The sequence below is a fragment of the Coenobita brevimanus genome, chromosome 98 (assembly GCF_032717465.1).
Source record: "Coenobita brevimanus isolate Jiangsu-jjx chromosome 98, ASM3271746v2, whole genome shotgun sequence".
NCBI classification, from domain to species: Eukaryota; Metazoa; Arthropoda; class Malacostraca; order Decapoda; family Coenobitidae; genus Coenobita; species Coenobita brevimanus.
Genome location: NC_137051.1, coordinates 36,438,915 through 36,459,902, shown reverse-complemented (window position 1 = coordinate 36,459,902; position 20,988 = coordinate 36,438,915). Strand labels below are relative to the sequence as shown.

The following is a 20,988-nucleotide window of genomic DNA, read 5'->3' as shown; positions in this document are numbered from 1 at the left end:
GGCCCGGGAGATTACACAGATGCTTTTAAGAAATCCCACCAGCCTCCTTAGCTAGAGTACAAGAATTACCTCGCGTCTTGAGATGGCGATGGAGATTTTTACTTAGAGAACGCGAGCCACTCTCATCTAATTAAACACACCTGGAGAACCGGAACTAAGACCCATTTACGATTTGTACCTTCGTATAAGAGGTGAATTAACACGAACATTATGAAAACTGCAGCAGATAATGTGATGCCATTGTGTTTATGTGATGGCTTTGGTGTGTATTTATCGGAGCTTGAATTTCACGCCGCCAAAAGCCTCCCCAGAATGTAGAGTCGTTTCTGGTTTGGTTACATTTTTAAAGGAGAACGAAGCTTATTAGATGAAAATGCTTCTGTGACGATCAGAGTGACAGGATGTTGAAGTGAAAGGCTCGGTACACGTGTCAGTAGTTAGACCTTATTGACTTTATTGTTTGACTGGCATAATTCCTGGATTATTTTGAGGTCAGGAGGTTAACATAGAAAATTTTAATGGAAACGATGAAATGGAAGGAAGGTGAAACTTTTTGTGTGACGAGAGAAATAAACCTTGCACGATCCAGCCATTCCATACGACTGTTTATCTATCTGTCTATCTATAGCCCGACGCCCGCAAAGGGTGGCCGCAGACAAAACGCCTCCAAGTCACTCTTTCACCCACCATTTGACTGCCCTCCCCCCAGCTCACTTCCTCCTCCATCATATTCCTCTAAACTCCATCCCTCCACCTCATCCTCGGTCTCCCTCTCCCTCTCCCTTTTTGTCCTTTGTTTGTCCTTATGTCAGCTACCACCCCATCCCTCCCTGGTTATAATTCCCTCCCCTCTCCATCTTCTCTTCCCCTGCCAGTATGTGTGTCTGTTTCCCTCAGGGGAATGGATATAATGGATTTCTCACACTAAACTCCCAGATGAAAAATAATATGCATCTTCCTTAACACATAGCACTGTCTGTGGCTATTCACGTATTTTCTCCTTATTTAGTGATGCAGCTATGAAAGGTCCCACCCTTGAGGAGTACAGAGGGAGGGAGAACTGCTATAAATTACCCAGCACACATTGCACAGTCCATTGAAATTACTAATATTCTCTGGCCACAGTAGCTCACGGGGGCTTTTCCAAACGTCAGGGAGAGGACAGGCAGAAATCTATAGAAATCTAGCAGATATCTCAGTCAGGATCCACTCTATTGTTCTTGCCTATCAGACACCCTTTGACAGAGCTTCACCCCTTGTCCTGGGTCATCTCAGAGTCACCCACAACCCTTGAAGCACCTTGCCATATTTTTTTTTACAATGAAGAAACAAAGGCGAAAAGTCCACAGAGTTGTTCATGCCAAGAAAAACGACAAAATAACATTCAGGATCCACTTATTTCAAGATGTGTAAATACATTGCGTTTAGAAGAATGGAGGTCATAAACAGAAGGAAATATTGAGAAAGACAGTTCTAATAGCTCAGATGCTGGCCTTTTGCGTTTATTAAGAACTGAGAATACTTGTATAATTTTAACATTAAAGAGCTGGATAGAAAAGGGCGAGTGTGCATTGCCAAACAGATGCTACGTGTCCGCCATAATGAAGGAGGGATTCAAGCAGACAATTAAGTAAAGCAGAGGCCGTTAAAATAGAGACGGTGGAGAGAGAAAGGTGCACCACTGTGGCGATGAGAGGGAAACTGAAGAGAGTCACTGAGAAGAGGGGAAGTGAAGAGACGAAAAGGCGTTTACTTCAACCTGTTTAGAAGAGCTGTATGTGGATAGTCCCCCACACATGCGAACAGTACTCCACACGGGGGCGAATAAAATCCTTGTACAAATTATCTGCGATGGGGTAAAGAATGCGTGGAGTCGGCATAGCATTTTTAATTTCTTAGAAGCGGATTTTGCAAGAGACAATAATTATAACATTTCTATGCTAAATTCTGAGACACGAAAACCGCAGTGCTGTTACAACAGTCTTGCTGCTACAAAGACAAATGGCCTGACCTGCTCTGCCTTTGTGGTACACAGAGTTATTACAGGAAGGTGGAGGTAAAGTGACAGAGTGGGAGCAACAGAGATGAAGCGACAGAAGAAAGTGAAGAGTAAAATAAGGAGCAACAAAGAAGGGACGACAGAGAGAGGTGACAAAAAAATGAGCCGAAGACAGGGACTAGACAGGAGGAACACAGGATAGCCATAAGAGAAACAGCTAAGAAGAACGACAGCACGACAGAGAATAAAAGCAGACAGGAACAAAATTAGCACTTAGAGAATGTCATATCCGCGCCGTACAGTCGATCTAAATGTCCGTCCACACGATTATTGGGCACTTGTGGTTTTGGGACATGTTAACTAGAAAATGTTGGAAAATATTTACGAAGACGTGTTGAACTGAAGCCCTTTTCCCGCCTCTGATCTGCTGATTATAACATGATTCGTGCTTGTATTTCAAAGGGGATGAACAGCGTGCACGAACATGATCGGTGTCCACTAATCGTGAGGAAGGATTATAAGATAGAAATTTTCACCTTGTTCTGTGCCCTTCTGACTGCTTTCAAAATCGAATTCATTCATCCTTATCTAACCGTGAGCCCGTTCACCAAGTTTGATTCAAATCGGATAAAAAAAGATGTTAAAGGTGGCCACATCCTTTGGCCATGACCTTTGACCTATTGTTCTGAAAATGTAATTATTTAATACTTGTTTAACTTTAAATCCTTCCACCGGATGAGAGGATCTTGAATTTAGCTCTGTTATCTTTTTTTATTTTCCTCGGAGGGATCAGTCTTGCAGGCTTCTGGCCTTTGGTTCCTTCTTCCCTGCATTAAAAAAAGCCTGATCCAAAATGAAGCAGGTTATTTGAGTTAAATGCCGAATATTTGACCTCGACCTGTGGCCACTATCATTGGGCAATAGTATTGTTTTTAAAAGTGAATAAATTCACTTTTTCCTGTCTCTCAACCCTTCACCATATTTGGCTAAAACAGAATAAAAATTTTGGCATAGCTCTTAACCCAGTACCTGCAAACTTTTTCTGATAAAAATTAATCACTTGCTCCTTTGATGACCCTAGATCAACTTTGGTGCAATCCACTCCAATATTATTATTTTTTCCAATATTTTCAAGAGACATACAGAAGGATTCTAACAGACATACAGGAAGACAGACAGATAGACAGACCAAACCGGAAACATAACCCCCTCTCGTTGCACTTATGGATGTAGCATAAGAGGAATTACAGGAATGACAAAGAAAAGGTGTAGAGAGTATTACAAGAAAGACAAAGGACGAGTAGAGAGAGGTATGACTGGACCAGTTATGACCTACCTTTTTGGAAGATGGGGTCATCACAGAGGAAGGCCAAGGTGGACCGTGCCCCCTTGAGGTGCGTCTCTAGGCTCTCCCGCTCCACCTTGGACATGCACTGCCTGGTGTACCGGTCCACGCACGCCATCCCGCCCTTGAAGGCTCTGCAGGGCGATAGGGAGAAGGGAATTAGTTGACTGGAATCGAACTTACAACCCTCTTTACAATCGAACTGACAGCCCTCCATATGCTTCGAACCAACAGCCTTCTTTATTGTTCCAACAGCCCTCCTTGTGATTCGAACAGCCCTCATTGTGATTCGAATAGCCCTCGTTGTGATTCGAACAGCCCTCATAATTCGAACAGCCCTCCTGATTCGAACGGGCATGATTCGAATAGCTCTATGATTCGAACAGCCCTCCTTGTGATTCGAACAGCCCTTATTATGATTCGAACTGCCCTCATTATGATTCGAACAGCCCTCATTATGATTCGAACAGCCCTCATTATGATTCGAACAGCCCTCATTACGATTCGAACTTACAGACCTCCATATACCGGACTGGAATTTGTTATACAGTCAGGATCAAAAGGCATGTTGGAGAGTCTGTGGTGGAGGAAGTACAGTAGGAGTCAGAAGCTGTGTTGGGGAGTCAGTGGTGATTAAAGTTACATTTCACCACTACCACTGACTCTTGGGACAGAACTTTTATTTCGACTGTGTCTCCGTTTTATAACTATTTGCCCCGACTGTATATCCCTCCCTACTTTGATTTTAGCCTGACATCCTGCCCTTGAAAGCCCTGCACAAGAAGAAGAAGAAGAAGAAGATGATGATGATGATGATGATGATGATGATGATGATGATGAAGAAGAAGAAGAAAAGTTAGAGTTCTACCTATCGACAGCACGAAGGTCACTAGCTGCTTCATTTCTTTGAACTATTTTTCGTATTAAACTGGGTGCCATAAGACGATTTTTATATTATATTTTTTTGTGGAGGATGGATTGCAGTGGAGTTACGTAAGGGTACATCTAACCCCCTCTATTTTTTTTTTTTTTTTTTTTTTTTTTTTTTTTGAGGCACCAACATGCTTGCGTAGGCTCTGATCACCAAAAAGATGCTGTCCACACTGCTCGATCTTTATCACCCTCTCTATTACGTTCCTTATTACTGAGGACACATTCTATGACCTCTTCCCAAGTCCTTTCCGATATGTCTCTCGCAACCGAGCCCTCAGTGTCCACACCTCTCACCCTCCGCACTCATCATCTCAACATGTCTAAATCATCTTAGTCTACCCCTTCTCATCACAACATTAATACATTCAAGTCCCCTCCTTCCTCACAACTCCTCATTCACAGTCCTAACCCCTCCCCCAGCCCTGTCATTCTAGGACGCACTACAGCCAGTCTGATCATTCTCATCCCTGTATGTTTGAGCCTACGAACATCCTCCTCCTTCACTGCTCAAGTCTCACTACCGTGCAGCACTACACTCCTAACACACTAAATTCAAGGACTCTTTAGCATGGAGGGAGAGCCCTTTCATTGTCAGGAGAGGCAGCAACTCCCTGAACTTCCTCCAACCACTCTTTACCCTTGCCACCGAGCTAGCTTCAACCCCACCTCCATCATATCATGTCTCCGAGATAACAAAACTTCTCCACACACCTAAGAGACTCTCCAGCAAGGTTAATCTTGTCATGCCTCTCTGCTCAACATACGCTCCTTTACACATCACACACACACACACACACACACACACACACACACACACACACACACACACACACACACACACACACACACACACACACACACACACACACATCAGCAATATTTCGCGTCCTACATCTAATACCACGACATATCTTTGGCATCGACTTATCACAGACACTGACCAAGATGGACTTACTTTCCACACCCTTGCGACAAACAGCACATGGTCACACTCCTGCTTTGACAGTGCCGCCACCAGCCCTAGGTATCATCACTGTTATTTTATCCGCCTTAATCTCAAAACCTTGTACCCCATTCCGTCTCTCTACTTGCGAAATTTTTCCTTTGATACCTTCCCGTTCTTCGCGATCAGCACCAAGTCGTCAAAATACAGCCCGAAGAAAGTCCCCAGAATACACAAATAATAATAATAATAATAATAATAATGATGATAATAATAATAATAATAATAATAATGATAATAAATGATGTCTTATGCTTGAAAAATGTCAGTCAGTCCATTTCTGCTGAGACCTTATCATCCCCCAGAACACGAGCCGCAGTTGTCGGTTTACATCTAGTAAGAAGGGAGAAACCTGTACTGTACACAGGAAAAATCATCTGGTAAATTACCAATATGCTGGGAATCGAACCAGGGACTCTCAGATGAGAGCCAGGCAGCATACCACTACACCACGACCAGGTAAAAGTTAACTCACGTTGTCACAATCTTGTAACCAACGTCCCTCCGCCCCCACTGTGGGCATCAAGAGGATGAGTCGTGGTGTAGTGGTATGCTGCCTGGCTCTCATCTGAGAGTCCCTGGTTCGATTCCCAGCATATTGGTAATTTACCAGATTACATCTAGTAGGTGGACAAGGACTAGGGGAAAACAGACTGAGTCCACCAGTCTGACCGGCAGGAGAATCGAACCCGGCTTCTTCCACTGGCGTTCCAGCAAGATGAGGCCTATGAGTGTTGAAATATCTGAGTTAGTTGGGGTTTATTGTTCACAGACTGAGTAGCATAGCCTCTGATCCCTACGCTACTGGTGGGCTGTATTATTAATATTATTATTATTATTATTATTATTATTATTATTATTATTATTATTATTATTAACATTATTATCATCGTAGTTTTTATACTACTATTACTACTACTACTACTGTTACTGCTACTACTACTATTATTATTATTATTATTATGATTATTATTATGATGATGATTATTATTATTATTATTATTATTAACCCAGTTCGACCTAACTGGTTCAACCTTGAATTAAAACAGAAAAAAGGAGCCATGATGAAGAATTACCATCATTCAGGGAGAATTACAGTGTAAGGAGGAGGATTAGAAATATAAATACCAGGGGAGAGGAGGAGGCGGAGGAGGAGGAGGAGGAGGAGGAGGAGGAGGAGGAGGAGGAGGAGGCGGAGGAGGAGGAGGAGGAGGAGGAGGAGGAGGAGGAGGAGGAGCTGGAGAAGGAAGATGTATGAGTCAGCATTACCGTCGCTCTGGCCAGAAACTTAGGTGTCTTGAAGAAGGATTAAGATGGAATTAGCGTCTTCAGGTGGGGTGTGTTTGCGTCTGACTTAAATCAGTGTTATATATTACGTTTTATGGGTCTATAATTTACGAAAGCCATGAATTCTAGGTGTTGTAGATATTATAGATCTCTTATGTACCCATGAAGCGTATATTTTTGAAGTGTGTACAGTTGGGGACACACCTGGGACTGTGTGTGTGTGTGTGTGTGTGTGTGTGTGTGTGTGTGTGTGTGTGTGAAGTGGAGGTGTAGCTACAATATCCAGCGTTCACGCCTCACAGTCACCTGGCCATTCAACTTGCCTTTGACACCTCCATTCATTCATGTCAGTGCCGCCAACAAACAATTACGCCAAGGTTGTCAAGTGTACCATATTCTACACCTCCCCTACACCTCCCTACATCTCGTCTACACACTGATGCTGTACCAGGTTTATATGTAGCCAACTGAAAGCGATATTTGTACCATACCTAAATCTGGACAACTTATAACCACATTTCAGCGTGATTACAGAATATAAAGCCAGTGGGTACAGTATGTGTCACCTTTTTCAGATATTTCACGAATATTTTTGTCAGAGGTAGAAAGTTTGTGATTGTGTATGATGTTTGGCTTATAATTAGGTCTGTGCGACATACATAGTTCACTGAATCACACACACACACACACACACACACACACACACACACACACACACACACACACACACACGATATTTGGCTTGTAATTAGGCCTATTCGACATACACAGTCCACTAGATAAAACACACACACACACACACACACACACACACACACACACACACACACACACACACACACACACACACACACACACACACACACACACACACACACACACACACACACACACACATTCGCGATTCAGCACTTACGATTCATTTTCACCCTATGTATATCAAAGGGGGACATTTGTTATGGAATGAGAGAGAGAATTATACCATATTGCAATCATTAACCAAACAATTTTAGTCTCTCTCTCTCTCTCTCTCTCTCTCTCTCATTTACCAAGGGCTTATGTATATCCCTGTTCTTATGTTGAAAAGTACGTGCAATAAATATTTTTCTCGCTGTAAATAATTTCCCGGATTCCCTTAACAATTCCTCATATTTTTGGTATCATTTAGAACCCTTTGTGTTAAATATTATATTTTGTACGTTAGAGTTTGTATTGTATTTTTTTTTTTTCATACTGGTACCGAAATATTATCAGGTTTTACGAGGGAAGAAATAGCGTTCTCTGTCAACCTGTGTGTAGTCACTTTAATTACCAACCAGGTGACCCCACACGTAAAGCCTCCACGCCTCCCTGTCTTCTGTAATCAGGTGGTCCTTCCTCCATCTCCCACCACTGTCACTTATATACCTCTCCACCCCATCCATCCACCTCATCCTCGGCGTCCTTCTCCGTCCCCCCCCCCCACCCTCTTACTTGTCACATACCCTTCTAGACCCGGATTCTTGTCAAGGAAGCTCCCCGGCATCTTTTCCTTAGCGATTTATTTTTGAATCCGGATGACTAATATCCATTTGTACCCTTATTATATAGAGTATGGCTAGATTAAAATAAAGAGTACAGAGGAGTACAGTAACGTATCATAAGCAGAATAAATCGCTTAGGAAACGGTGTTAGAGAGCTTCCTTAACCGACTGGAATACAAGTCCTACTCATTCTCTCCCTTTCCCTACTCCATCTCTTCCTCTCCGTTCGCATCACATGACCAGTCCAACTCACACTCCTCTTAACACTTTGCAACCAGTCCATACGTCACCTAAGACACTATAATTCTGTCATACATTGCACAAAAAGAGATTTGCATTTGCAGGGATTGATTGTACCAAAAATACTAAAATTCTGACTTTCTTGTCCCAGGAGATTGGTACTAAAGACATATTTTTGTTCCAGAATTAATTATTCTTGGGTATGTAGAAAAGTTGGGAGGAGTATTCAGTATTTTGAGAGAGATATTTAGATGGTCTTGTAGTTTATATTAATGATGGTAGTAATTAAGGCTTGTTATAAGAGATAGCTTTGTGTAATTAGTGATGTGATGAAGCGGTGAGAGGCGGGCCAGATAATGTGTCCTTGATTATATTGACTAATGACTGTAAAATCGCCCGTATCTTGTAATTACTCGATTATTAAAGAGATACAGTAGAGTTTGTTGCTAATTTCTCTCTCTCTCTCTCTCTCTCACACACACACACACACACACACACACACACACACACACACACACACACACACATACACACACACACACAATACATTTCAAAACACGCACCACAGATTGAGTTACCATTACGAACAAAAACAACTTTCCACTGATGAAATTCCCCCATACCATGAGCGAAATATTGTGAAAAACTTAATAAGCTGTGAGTGTGGCAGCCCCGTATTTCAGAAATCAGCGCTCTCCGTTTCATTATTTATCGGTATGAAGTTAATTAGCGTTTATCCTGCGCGTGTACATTAAAATTTGGAATATACGAAGCAATCAAAAACTCATGGTCAGACAAACACACCATTTCTACATACAAATCAGTGTTTATTTGGAAATTGATTCTACCTAGCAATTGAGAGTTTTATTTTCCGTTTTTTTACAGTTGCGAGTTGGTGGTTTCTCTCTCTCTCTCTCTCTCTGTATGTGATATGTATATGTAAATAGATAGACAGATAGATAGATAGGAGGATAGTATGTATATATATGTAAATAGATGGACAGATAGCTAGATGGAGAGATGGACAGATAGATAGATAGGGTAACAGCTCTCCCCTTTTCATAGGAGGTACGGGGCTATTTGCAACACACGTGCTGGGGGATGGAGTCGTAACATGCAAAGTACCATTATAAAAGAGGGTGAGATTTTCTGTTCCAAATTTCCTCCCTTACGTTGCCTTTCCCAGCATTCAGGAAATATAAGAACAACATTTTTTCTCTCCTCTCCCCAGTTTTCTTTCTCCCCTATCCCTTGTGAGTCGATCTCCCCTATCCCCAGGTTATCTCTCTCCCCAGTCCCTAATTATGCTCTCTCCCCTTCAGTTATCCCCCCTCCCCTATTCCGTTTTCTTTCTTCCCTATTTCGTTTTCGTTCGCCCCTATTTCGTTTTCTTTCTCCCCTATCCCGTTTTCTTTCTCCCCTATCCCTAGTTCTTTCCCCTACCTATCCCCACTTTATCCCCCCTCCCCTCTCCCCAGCAACTCTCCCTCTCCCCAGTTATTCCTAGGCCAGGGAAAACATTGGCTTTGTTTCCCTTCCTCTGAAAAGTCTTAGGCAAAACAGTCTTCCCATTGTGAATCGTTTACATTCCATTTTCTGTTGTTTTATCGCCGCCAGACAAATTTGACCACGACTTTATAAAAATGAGAATATTTCAGTTTCTTTCGTCCAATTAATAGTGTTCAGCTCAATGTCCAGTGTTACAATAAACGATAAAAAATCAGTTATCATTTTGTATCACTTTTTTCCCCAATATTTCATTCATTATACACTGTAATTTATTTTAATGATTCGACCCCCACAGAAAGAATGATGACCCCTTTTTGGTGACGCCTTTATTTTTTTCATTTTATTTTTTCATTCTTCAACGTGGGTGAATTTTGGGAGTAGTGGAGTTAGGTGTAGGCTTCATTATTTCTTTCATTATACGAACAGTCTCCCTAAATCAATAAAATCCTCCATAGGTATCAAATAAGGAGATAAAGAAATGAGTAAAGCAAAGGAACACACACAGACAAACAAGAACTCGTCATTATGTTGAGGTTAAAGACAGACAGACACATCAAAATTATCGCATCCTATCGTTCACTACCCAAGACCAGATTAATTCGCTCGTTGTCAGATATCCAGTCATGAGCCATAATTTCCTCTCTCTCTCTCTCTCTCTCTCTCTCTCTCTCTCTCTCTCTCTCTCTCTCTCCAGCGATGGGCAAAAGTTCTCAACACATCTCCTTCACTATTTTACGTCTGCCTCCCACATTTCTCCTCCTCCCCAGACGCAAGAGAGTGACCCCTTCTCATACCATTTTACTCTGTGCTACATATTGCCATTACATGAAAAAAAGAAAGTCATGCACCACCTTCTACGGGCACAGTCTGCAGTGGAAGCGAACTTTTGCTCATGGCCGTACACTTGAAAATAAAATGATCTTTCAACTTTCCATCTTAATCCTGCAATAAAGGACGAAATGTATGGAAATATTCTCCAGTATTTACCCATAGTGATGCATAGCCAGTAATTTAATCAGTACGTGAAGAAGGAAGTTTGTGCAGTATATGAAGTAAACAATTTATTTAGATATATTCACCTGAAGAAAAAAAAAAAAAAAAAAATAGCAAAAGCGCTTAATGTTAAACTGCCGGTCACCTGTGTAAAGATCTTATTTGTCTGTTTTTGATGGAATGTACCTGGATGGGAAGTTTTAGTCAGGACTTCACAGCGAACTAATATTTGTCTGTCTATCTATTGCCAGACGCCTTAATCCCATACGGGGTGGCCACAAACAAATCGCCTCCACGTCGCCCTGTCCGTCGCCATTTCACTGTCCTGCTCCCAATTCACACCCCCCTCTCTTTCATATACCTCTCCACACCAACTTTCCATCTCATCCTTGGCCTCCCCCTCCGTCACTCCCCCTCCACCTCACTCACATACACTCTCCTCGTCAGTCTCTCACTCTCCATCCTCTCCACATGGCCAAACCACCTTAGTGTGCTTCTCCTAATGCTTCTATCACATCCACATCCACACCACATCGCTCCTTCACTTCCTCATTTGTCAGTCTGTCCCCCCATACGACTCTCATGCTCCTCTCAAATAACTCGTTTCCACTGCTCTCACTGCAAAATGATATCTATTATTCTGTGTTAATGGGATAGTTTAGAGATGTGGTAGACTGCGAGGAATTTGTAGCAATGCCCATGTTACCAGGACAATGTAGGAAAATCTTCGCGCCACCAATATTAGCTCTTCGGTGTGAGACTCTTGCCTTTGACTCACCTCCTGAGCAAATGTGTGAGAGTTGTCGTAGGAGCAGCTGGCATCCCCTCCGTCAGTCCCCTAGTGGATGTTTCACGACCCAGGACACACGAACGCACTTACGACAAATTCCCTATCGTAACTCTCAGGAACCAAGACACGAACGCACATACGATCAATTCCCTATCGTAACTCTTAGGACCCAGGACACACGAACGCACTTACGATATTTTCCCTGTCGTAACTCTGGTATTGTTTTGCAGGAAAGACAAGGAGGCTGTTGAATCTTCCTCCGTATCTTGTCGTAACTTCATAAATAAATCTTAGTTACGAAACGAAATTTAATACAGGTTATAACTTCTGGGGAGCAGGGCAATGAAGTGGCGGGGGACAGGGCGACATGGAGGCGATTTGTGTGTGGTCACCCCTTACGGGATTGAGGCGTCTGGTAATAGATAGGTAACTTTTCTGCAGGACGATCAGGATGCTAAATTTCTCCTTACCTAGTTCCTCCTGCAGAAAGAAATATTACGATTGTTCTTCGATCGTAATTGTGTTCGAATATTCCATCCTAAAATTACGATTAATCTCTCACGTGACATTATTATTATTATTATTATTATTATTATTATTATTATCATTATTATTACTACTACTACTACTACTACTATAATCATTATTATTACTACTACTACAACTACTATTATTGTTATTATTATTATTACTACTACTACTACTACTACTACTACTACTATTGTTGTTGTTATTGTTATTATTATTATTATTATTTATTTTACTGGAAGAAGTAGGAATCCGGGCAATTTCTTCACTCCTTTCCTTCTCCTAAGTAGACAGACACTAGGACTGATATTCTTCCTAACACCTTTACCTAAGTGATTTATTTTTCACTACATATTTCTCTCCTCTTCTGCCTATAAATCCTTCCAGTGTCAACATACTCTGCTTAAATAAAATACAGAAAGATATTACCCACCCATATCCAAAAATAAATCGCTAAGGAAAAGGTGTTAGGGAGCTTTCTTGAGTGACGAAAATACGGGATTGTGAGTTTAAGCACAGCATTTTAAGTGTTATATCAGGCCTCTTAACACCTTTTTTTTAGCTATTTATTTTGCATACTTTACCTAAATATTTTCTTGTGTTTTGTTAATATCGCTTTAATATCGATTAAGTTTGCGATAATAGACAGGAATATTGGGGTGTTGTGTGTAGAATATCGAGGTGTGTGTAGAATATTGTGGTGTTGTGTGTAGAATATTGTGGTGTTGTGTGTAGAATATTGTGGTGTTGTGTGTAGAATATTGTGTTGTGTGTAGAATATTGTGGTGTTGTGTTTAGAATATTGTGGTGTTGTGTGTAGAATATTGTGGTGTTGTGTGTAGAATATTGTGTTGTGTGTAGAATATTGTGGTGTTGTGTGTAGAATATTGTGGTGTTATGTGTAGAATATTGGGGTGTTGTGTGTAGAATATTGTGGTGCTGTGTGTAGAATATTGGGGTGTTGTGTGTAGAATATTGTGGTGGTGTGTAGAATATTGTAGTATTGTGTGTAGAATATTGTGTTGTGTGTAGAATATTGTGTTGTGTGTAGAATATTGGGGTGTTGTGTGTAGAATATTGTGGTGTTGTGTGTAGAACACTGGGGTGTTGTGTGTAGAATAAGTAGCCTAGGAAGAGGTGTTACGAACTTTCCTCTGGCTCTAAGTAAACTGCTTTGGCAACTTACTGACACTGATAATTTATTTTGCTTTTTACTTCCGTGGCCGTTTCCTGGAGTCCTTTCTTTCCTCCCCCCCCCCGTGGAGAGAGAGAGAGAGAGAGAGAGAGAGAGAGAGAGAGAGAGAGAGAGAGAGAGATGGGGTAATATTCTCAGAGCTTTATCTTTCCCTATCAGAGAGAGAGAGAGAGAGAGAGAGAGATGGGGTAATATTCTCAGAGCTTTATCTTTCCTTAATCTGAGAGAGAGAGAGAGAGAAATTGACATGCAAAAACCCAAACCAATCAACCACCTCACCTGTGATTGGCCACTTTATTGCTTCTGTGCTCAATAATCTTCCTTTAATCCCTTCATTTCCAGGCCTTACTTTTGTCCCTGTATTTTTCCTTCTGATAGCCTCTTTTACGCGATTTAACAAGGGATTTACGAGGGATTAAACGAGAGCTCAATTTAATCTCTCCTATAATCCTCTGTCAGAAAATTTTTACACAGGAAGGGAAGCTCAGTTTTGGAGCATTATCATTATTTGAAAAAAACTCCTCTCTGCTTAATAAGTTTTTTATTTTTAATTAGAGAAATAAAGCATCGTCGTATGGCCTCTTGGCTCCGGGAATCTGTTTATTATTTTTATATATTTATTTATTGTTAAAGGGAATAAAGTGATATAGAATATTATATTTCAGAAGAAATCTGGAGTATAATTTTTGCCACACATGGACTGTAAAATTTCTCGGGTTTAGTAGCACCACACACACACACACACACACACACACACACACACACACACACACACACAAACGGGGAAGAACAGAACACCATTTTTTTTTTTCTTCCCCTCAGCTGTTTGGCCAATCATGGAATATCGCATTTTTTTGAAACTCATGAAAATTGCTTTCTTTTGGTACTGATCACTCACGCCTCCCTCCCCCCCCTCCAAAAATTAAAAAAAAAAGTGTAGGCAAGAAAAGGTCAAATTTATATATAACATTTTCGCTCGGACGCTTTCCACACCCTTTTTCTTTTTTTTTTTCTTGTTATTCTTGTTATTTCCTTCGTTTCACCTCTAAATGATTTATCTTAAAATTAAGGCGCATTTTTGGAACTATGGGGTTAAGATGTAGCTTTCATTATTATTATTATTATTATTATTGTTATTACTATTATTATTATGGTGCAATTTTCGAACCAGGGGGACTGAGGTGTAGCATCATTATTATTATTACTATTGTTGTTATTATTATTATTATTATTATTATTATTATTATTATTATTATTATTATGGTGCAATTTTCGAACCAGGGGGGATGAGGTGTAGCATTCATCATTATTATTATTGTTACTATTATTGTTATTATTATTATTATTATTATTATTTACTGTTGGGTTCTCTTAAAACCATCTCTTTCCAGGAAATACAGTATATGCAAAATCCTTTTAGAAGTGAAAAAGTTTGGCCCAGAATTTTCACCTTAACGTTTTGCAGGTAGCGGTGATAGGATTGAGAGTGTAGTGATGGAGAAGAATTTGAGATGTTTTGAATTTTGATTAATGGCAGTGATTCCTTCTTTTGCTTCGATTATCTCTCTTAGTCTCTCTCTCTCTCTCTCTCTCTCTCTCTCTCTCTCTCTCTCTCCTCACTTGCCCCTTCAAACTACAATATCTCTAAGTCTTGCCATCTACGCCCGTCTTTGTTAATTTTCCAAGAGCACTTTTCAATAGCCTTCATTTTTTCCTTTATTACAGATCAACATTAGACTGAAGTAAATTTTTGGGAGGTAAGAAAAAAATAAAAAAAAAAACACTTGTAGTAAAGGAATCAAGTCCTTTATTTTTAACCTTGATTTCTTTGTTAGTTAAGTCTGCTTCTTCCTCTTCAACCTCAGTTTTTTTACCGAGTTCCCTGTCTCCGTATCCTTAACACCATCTACCCGGGGACTTCATTTTGATTCTTTTCCCGCTATCTACAAACGACTTTATTCGATTTTCGACAAGCTTTTTGACTTAGAGGAGAGGGAGGGGGAGGCCAAGGATGAGGTGGAGGGATGGAGTGGAGAGGTATAAGAGAGAGGGGGGTGTAAGGTAGGAGCAGGGCAGTGAAATGGCGGGGGACAGGGCGACGTGGAGGCGATTTGTTTGTGGCCACCCCTTACGGGATTAAGGCTTATGGCAGTAGATAAATAGATAATAGACTTCACCGACCCTTTCCCTACGAGAGATCTTTCCTATACATTATCGTGCGTGAAAGGACTGATCTTGCTGGTGAGTCTCTTGGGTGTGTGCATGAGTTTTGTTATTTGAGAGACATGTTACGTGCTGGAGGCGGGGCTGTGGCAAGGGTGTGGAGTGGTTGGAGGAAGTTTAGGGAGCTGTTGCCTCTCCTGATACAGAAAGAGCTCACCCTCCGTGCTAAGGAATCTTTGTAAGCGGCATGTGTTAGCAGTGTAATGCTGTGTGGTGATGGGACCTGGGCAACAAAGGAAGAGGATAATCGTAGGCTCAAACGTAAGTGGGTGACAGTGGTTGGATGGATGTGTGGTGCATCCTTGAATGTGAGGCCTGAGGATGGCTGGGTTTGCGATTGAAGAGTTGGGAGGAAGGATGGGACTGAGAGGGCTGGTGTTGTGATGAGAGGTAGATTGAGATGGTTTGGGCATGTGGAGAGGATAGATGAGGACAGATGGGTGTGGAGGGTGTGAAGTGCGAACTTCGGGAGTAGGGCTGCGAGGGGCAGACCGACAAAGACCTGTGACGAGGTCATAGAGTGTGACCTCAGGAATAAGGGATTGAATAGAGAGGCTGCCAAAGATCGAGCAGCTGGAGAGCCGCCATTAAATGACCAAGGTCGACGCATGCAAACATGTTGGAGTCTTTGTAAGCGATACGACACGATTATTATTATTATTATTATTATTATTATTATTATTATTATTAGTCTCCACCTATTACATAAGTGGAGACTATTGTTTTCGCTGGTATTATCATTTTTCCGCGTCGGCGTCTCGTGACGGTTCCAGGAGAACCAGAGACTGCGCAAGGAATCTGAAGTGCCCAGGTTATGTGTCCAGGCATGGGCCATTGCTGATAGAAAGAAAATCAGATCCTTTACGCGCAGAGGAAGGGCGAGTCCGAAAGAGTCATATCAGTATTATGTTGTGAACGAAATAAGTTGGTCGTGTCTACTGGAGATTTCAATGCTACCCTCGCAAGGAATCTGAATGGTCCACGTTATGTGTCCTGGTGTGGGCCATTGGTGATAGAAAAAATCCTAATCTTCCCAATGAGGTCAAGGTCATTTTAAGGAACAGTAGGTGGAGACTAGTGACTGTATGCAGGACACTTACAGATTTCTAATTATTATTATTACTGTAAAGCTTCAGTAAAGTACAGTATGTTATCATAGTGAAGACGATGAAGCCTGACTTTTTTACACCTTGAATGCAGATATGTCACTGTTTTTCATTCTATTTTTCTTCTTTTTCCTTCCTTTCTTCTTTCTTTCAAAATTTCAGCCTTTTTTCTTTCCTCCCTTTCTTCGATTTTTTTCATTCATTCCTCTTGTCTTTCTTCTCTTTCCTCCTTTCCTTTTTCCATTTTATTCTACCTAATATCGAACACCCTAATTCAATCGGTGAGACCTTATGTAGCAGTAGAGGTGGCTATGACAACTCCTTTATCTTTATAATAAGCTTGTTTTACCTGAGGGAACTGGACAAATCCCACACCTTTAATACTAATTCCTTCTGGCATGAAATAGGAGTTTTAGATATCAGGAAGGAATATATCTCTTCGGCTGTTCTCCGTTCATTTTAACTTGGCCCAGATTTTCGTCCTTGTGCAGCTTATTTCACGTAGCTCAATGACAGAAAAAAGACAATGCTAAGGCTCTACATCCTTTCCATAGCACTTCTTTGTGACTAGCATCATGTTCTAGTGTTCATCTATAAGCTCGGCGTTCTAGGTGGAGAGATGGCAAGTTTAGGCCAAGTTTTAGTGAACAGGGTATAGGCAAATCCACCCTCCAGTCTGACTACACTTCGCCATCAACTGAACAGAAAGAGAGAGAGATTTTTATGAAGAGTCAACACGGTATATAGAGCAGAATAAAAATGTTGTATTGAATTATCCGGCTTTAGTTTAATTTAAAAATGTCAACAGGGCCAAAGGCTTAAGCAAAAAGTGGTTAAGCTTCGAAATTTTTGCCGTCTGTTTGAAAACGGAGGATGCCTGTGATTTGGTGTATGGATTTTTTTTTTAATTTAATTTGCTTTGCGTTCCCTTGTTCATCTGTAAAGCACACACACACACACACACACACACACACACACACACACACACACACACACACGAAGACTGGAAGTGCGTAGCGTGCATCCCTCCAAGCATAGCGTAATTAGCCATCAGGTAGAGAGGCACCTTTTCCATCATTTTCTCTAACACTTTCCATTTTCTATCATGTCCTATATTACACCTGTCTATTATATAAATTGCTAGAAGTTTGGGGGGATACTGCTTATACCTCAGTGGATATAGAGTTTTTATATTACAATCTTGAGAGCCTCCTGACCCACTTCCTTCCCTATATTACACTTCCTTGTTATTATCTCAGTTTGCCCTTCAGTTGGTCCGTTTTCGTCTGATATTAACTTTTTCTCGCGTTTGGGGTAACTCTGCTATTCTCTTCTAGCTCAAGACGGTTTTATTCAGCTGTGTGAGTTACAGGAGTCTAAGAGAGAGAGAGAGAGAGAGAGAGAGAGAGAGAGAGGGTTAAGGGCTTGGGTACACCTTGGCCCACACAGTTTTAATAATGTCACCTTGAGAGGCTCCAGACTCTCTCTCTCTCTCTCTCTCTCTCTCTCTCTCTCTCTTGGTCCAACAACATTATCCCCATCCCAGTTTTTGATTCTCTCTCTCTCTCTCTCTCTCTCTCTCTCTCCATGTATCAGTCTATCTGTCTATATTTGTCTGTCTATTCATCTCTCTGCATACCTGTGCATCCATCCATCTATCCATCCATCCATCTTTCTGTCTTTATCCATCCATCCATCCATCTATCTATCCACCCTTCTGTCTCTATCTGTCCATCCATCCATCTATCTGTGTATCTTTATCTATCTATGCCTGCTGTCTGTCTGTCTGTCTATATCTATCCATTCCTATCTCTCTGTCTATCCATCCGTCCACCCATATATCTGTCTAAGTATCTGTTTTGACTGTCATATGTACAACCCAAGATGACAGTAATTCAAGCTACTTTTCCATGCTGCTAACTGCACTGTAAGGTGGCATGCAGGCAAATTACATTCAGTACTTACATTTCTTGCATAAATCAACTTAATACACTTTTTAAAAATGCACATATACACCTTTACACACACACACACACACACACACACACACACACACACACACACACACACACACACACACTTTTTTTCCCTACACCCTTTTAACAACACATATCTTAAAGCCTCTTCATCACGCTCCTTCTCCTTCATATTTTCTTATTGCTCTCGTCTCCACTCCTTCTTCTTATAAAATTTACCCCTTCTTACTTGCCATCGTCTTCTTTGTCTGTTCGTTCCTTATTAGAGAGAGAGAGAGAGAGAGAGAGAGAGAGAGAGAGAGAGGGTGAGAAGGGTAATAACCTCTACCTCATTACCTACTTGAGAGAGAGAGAGAGAGAGAGAGAGAGAGAGAGAGAGAGAGAGAGAGAGAGAGAGAGAGAGAGAGAGAGAGAGAAGTACCAGCCTCATATATCCCCCTCTGAGACATACTGGGGTTCGAGACTAAGGAGCCAAAGGACAGTTTTTAAGGGGTAGGTGACCAGTTTACCTTCCCTGAAGGCATCAAATATTAAATAAGCCTCACTTTACCAATTAATCATCGACCTTTTACGCCTGGGTAGACCTCCACTCCGACTAAGTGATCGCAAAGCACTTGATCACCAGACGCCTTTGTATTCAGTATGCATTCATTTTTCTCTTAGGGTGTGTAAACTTGATCTTTTTCCTGTCTTTCAACTTTCTCGCCTTCTCCTCTCTAATTTTCCTTTTCTTCTCTCTCTCACTTTTGGTCCTTCCTCCCCTCCTCTTTTCTTGTTTCCATTAATTTGCCTCTTTTCCTGGTATTTATCTTCCTCTTCTTTCTCTTACCTGTTTCTTCCTGTCTATCTTACGTTTTATCTTGTACTTAATTGCGTTTTTGTTTACATTTCTCACCTTCCTGTCTGTTTTTTGCTCTCTTGCTTCTCTCCTCTCTTTCACTGATCCTCCTTTCCTTCCTCTTTCCACCTTCCTTTTTCCTCTCCTTCCTTTCAGATTCCGTTTTTTTCCTTTTCTCTTTCTTTAATCTTACTCTCCCACTTTTTCCTCCTCTGAGCCTTCTTTCAAGCATCCATCTCTCTCCTTCCTTTCTTTTCCAGCTCTAGTTTCGTTTCTCTCTTCTCCTCCTTTCCTCCTTCCTTATTTCCTTTCCTCCTTCCTTATTTCCTTCCCTTCTCCTCCTTCTTCTCCAAGTCCTTCTCGCTTCCCCCTGTCCTTCTCCTTCTTTCCCTCCTTCTTCCTTACCTCCTTTTCTCCTCCTTCTCCTCCATCCTTCCCTCCCTTCTTTCCTCCTCCTCCTCCTCCTCCTCCTTCCTTCCCTTCTTTTCTCCTCCTCCTTCCTTCCCTCCTGTCCTCCTCCTTCTCCTACCTTCCCTTCTTTCCTCCCCCTCCTCCTCCTCCCTTCCCTCCATTCCTCCCCTTCCTTCTTTCCCTCCTTTCCTTCTCATTCTTTCCTCTTTCTTCATTACCTCCTTTCCTTCTACTCCTCCTCCTCCTTCTCCTTCTCCTTCTCCTTCTCCTCCTCCTCCTCTTCCTTTCGGAGGGTTTGGAGGCGAGGGGAGCCTTCTTGCTTTACTATCCTTCTCCTTCAGCATGTAGAATTAGATCTTGTAGTCATAGTCTGCTCTAACAAGCAGCCTCGAAAGGACCGTAAGATCTGTTGCTGTTTGCTTTCCTTTGTATTCCTGCTCCTCCTCCTCCTCCTCCTCTTCACTCTATCTCTCCATTTGTCAGAATTACCCACTCTCCCCTCGCCTCTTCATCTCCTGTTATTCCCTCCTTCCCTCTTCTGGCCCTTCCTCCTCCTCTTCCCCTCCCTCTTCCTCTCCTGCTCTGGCTCCTCTTCCTCTCTCTCCTTTCCTTCTTTCCCTCTCCTCATTTTCTTTCTCTCCCTCTCCTCCTCCTCCTCTTCATTTTCTTCTGTTTTATCTCCTCTTCCCCTCCTCCTCCTCCTCCTCCTCATTTCTTTCCTGCCCTGATCCCTCTACCTCTCCTCTTCCTCTCCCCTCTCTCCCCTCCTCCTCCTCCTCTTTCTTCCCTCCTCTTCCTCCTTTCCCTCTCCTACTTTTCTCCCCGGTAACCTAATCATCTGAAAATCAAACCACCTACAAGACGATGCTGGGGGAGGGCTGGGGCCGTCTGCAAAACATGGGAATTTTTTATTAAAGTTGTGTAAGGCGGCGGCGGGGACGGAGGTAGCTAATTAAAGGTGTGGGCAGGTGGGAAGGCTGTGGGCAAGGCAGGAAAGAAAGGGGGGGGAAATGAGAAAAAAGTGAGACAGGTGGGAAGGCTGAGGACACAGACAAAAAATTGCAGGAAAAATAAGAAAGGTAAAGCAGA

The 20,988-nt window shown here is 41.7% G+C and overlaps 1 protein-coding gene across 1 annotated transcript in view; it reads right to left on the bottom strand.

Moving 5' to 3' along the window:
- Positions 1–20,988, bottom strand: part of LOC145414033 (uncharacterized) — a 113,383-nt gene that overhangs the window by 46,599 nt on the left and 45,796 nt on the right. The window contains exon 4 of the mRNA XM_080283599.1: positions 3,336–3,478. Coding sequence (XP_080139725.1) covers positions 3,336–3,478 — 143 coding nt within the window. The remainder of the gene's footprint in view (positions 1–3,335; positions 3,479–20,988) is intronic.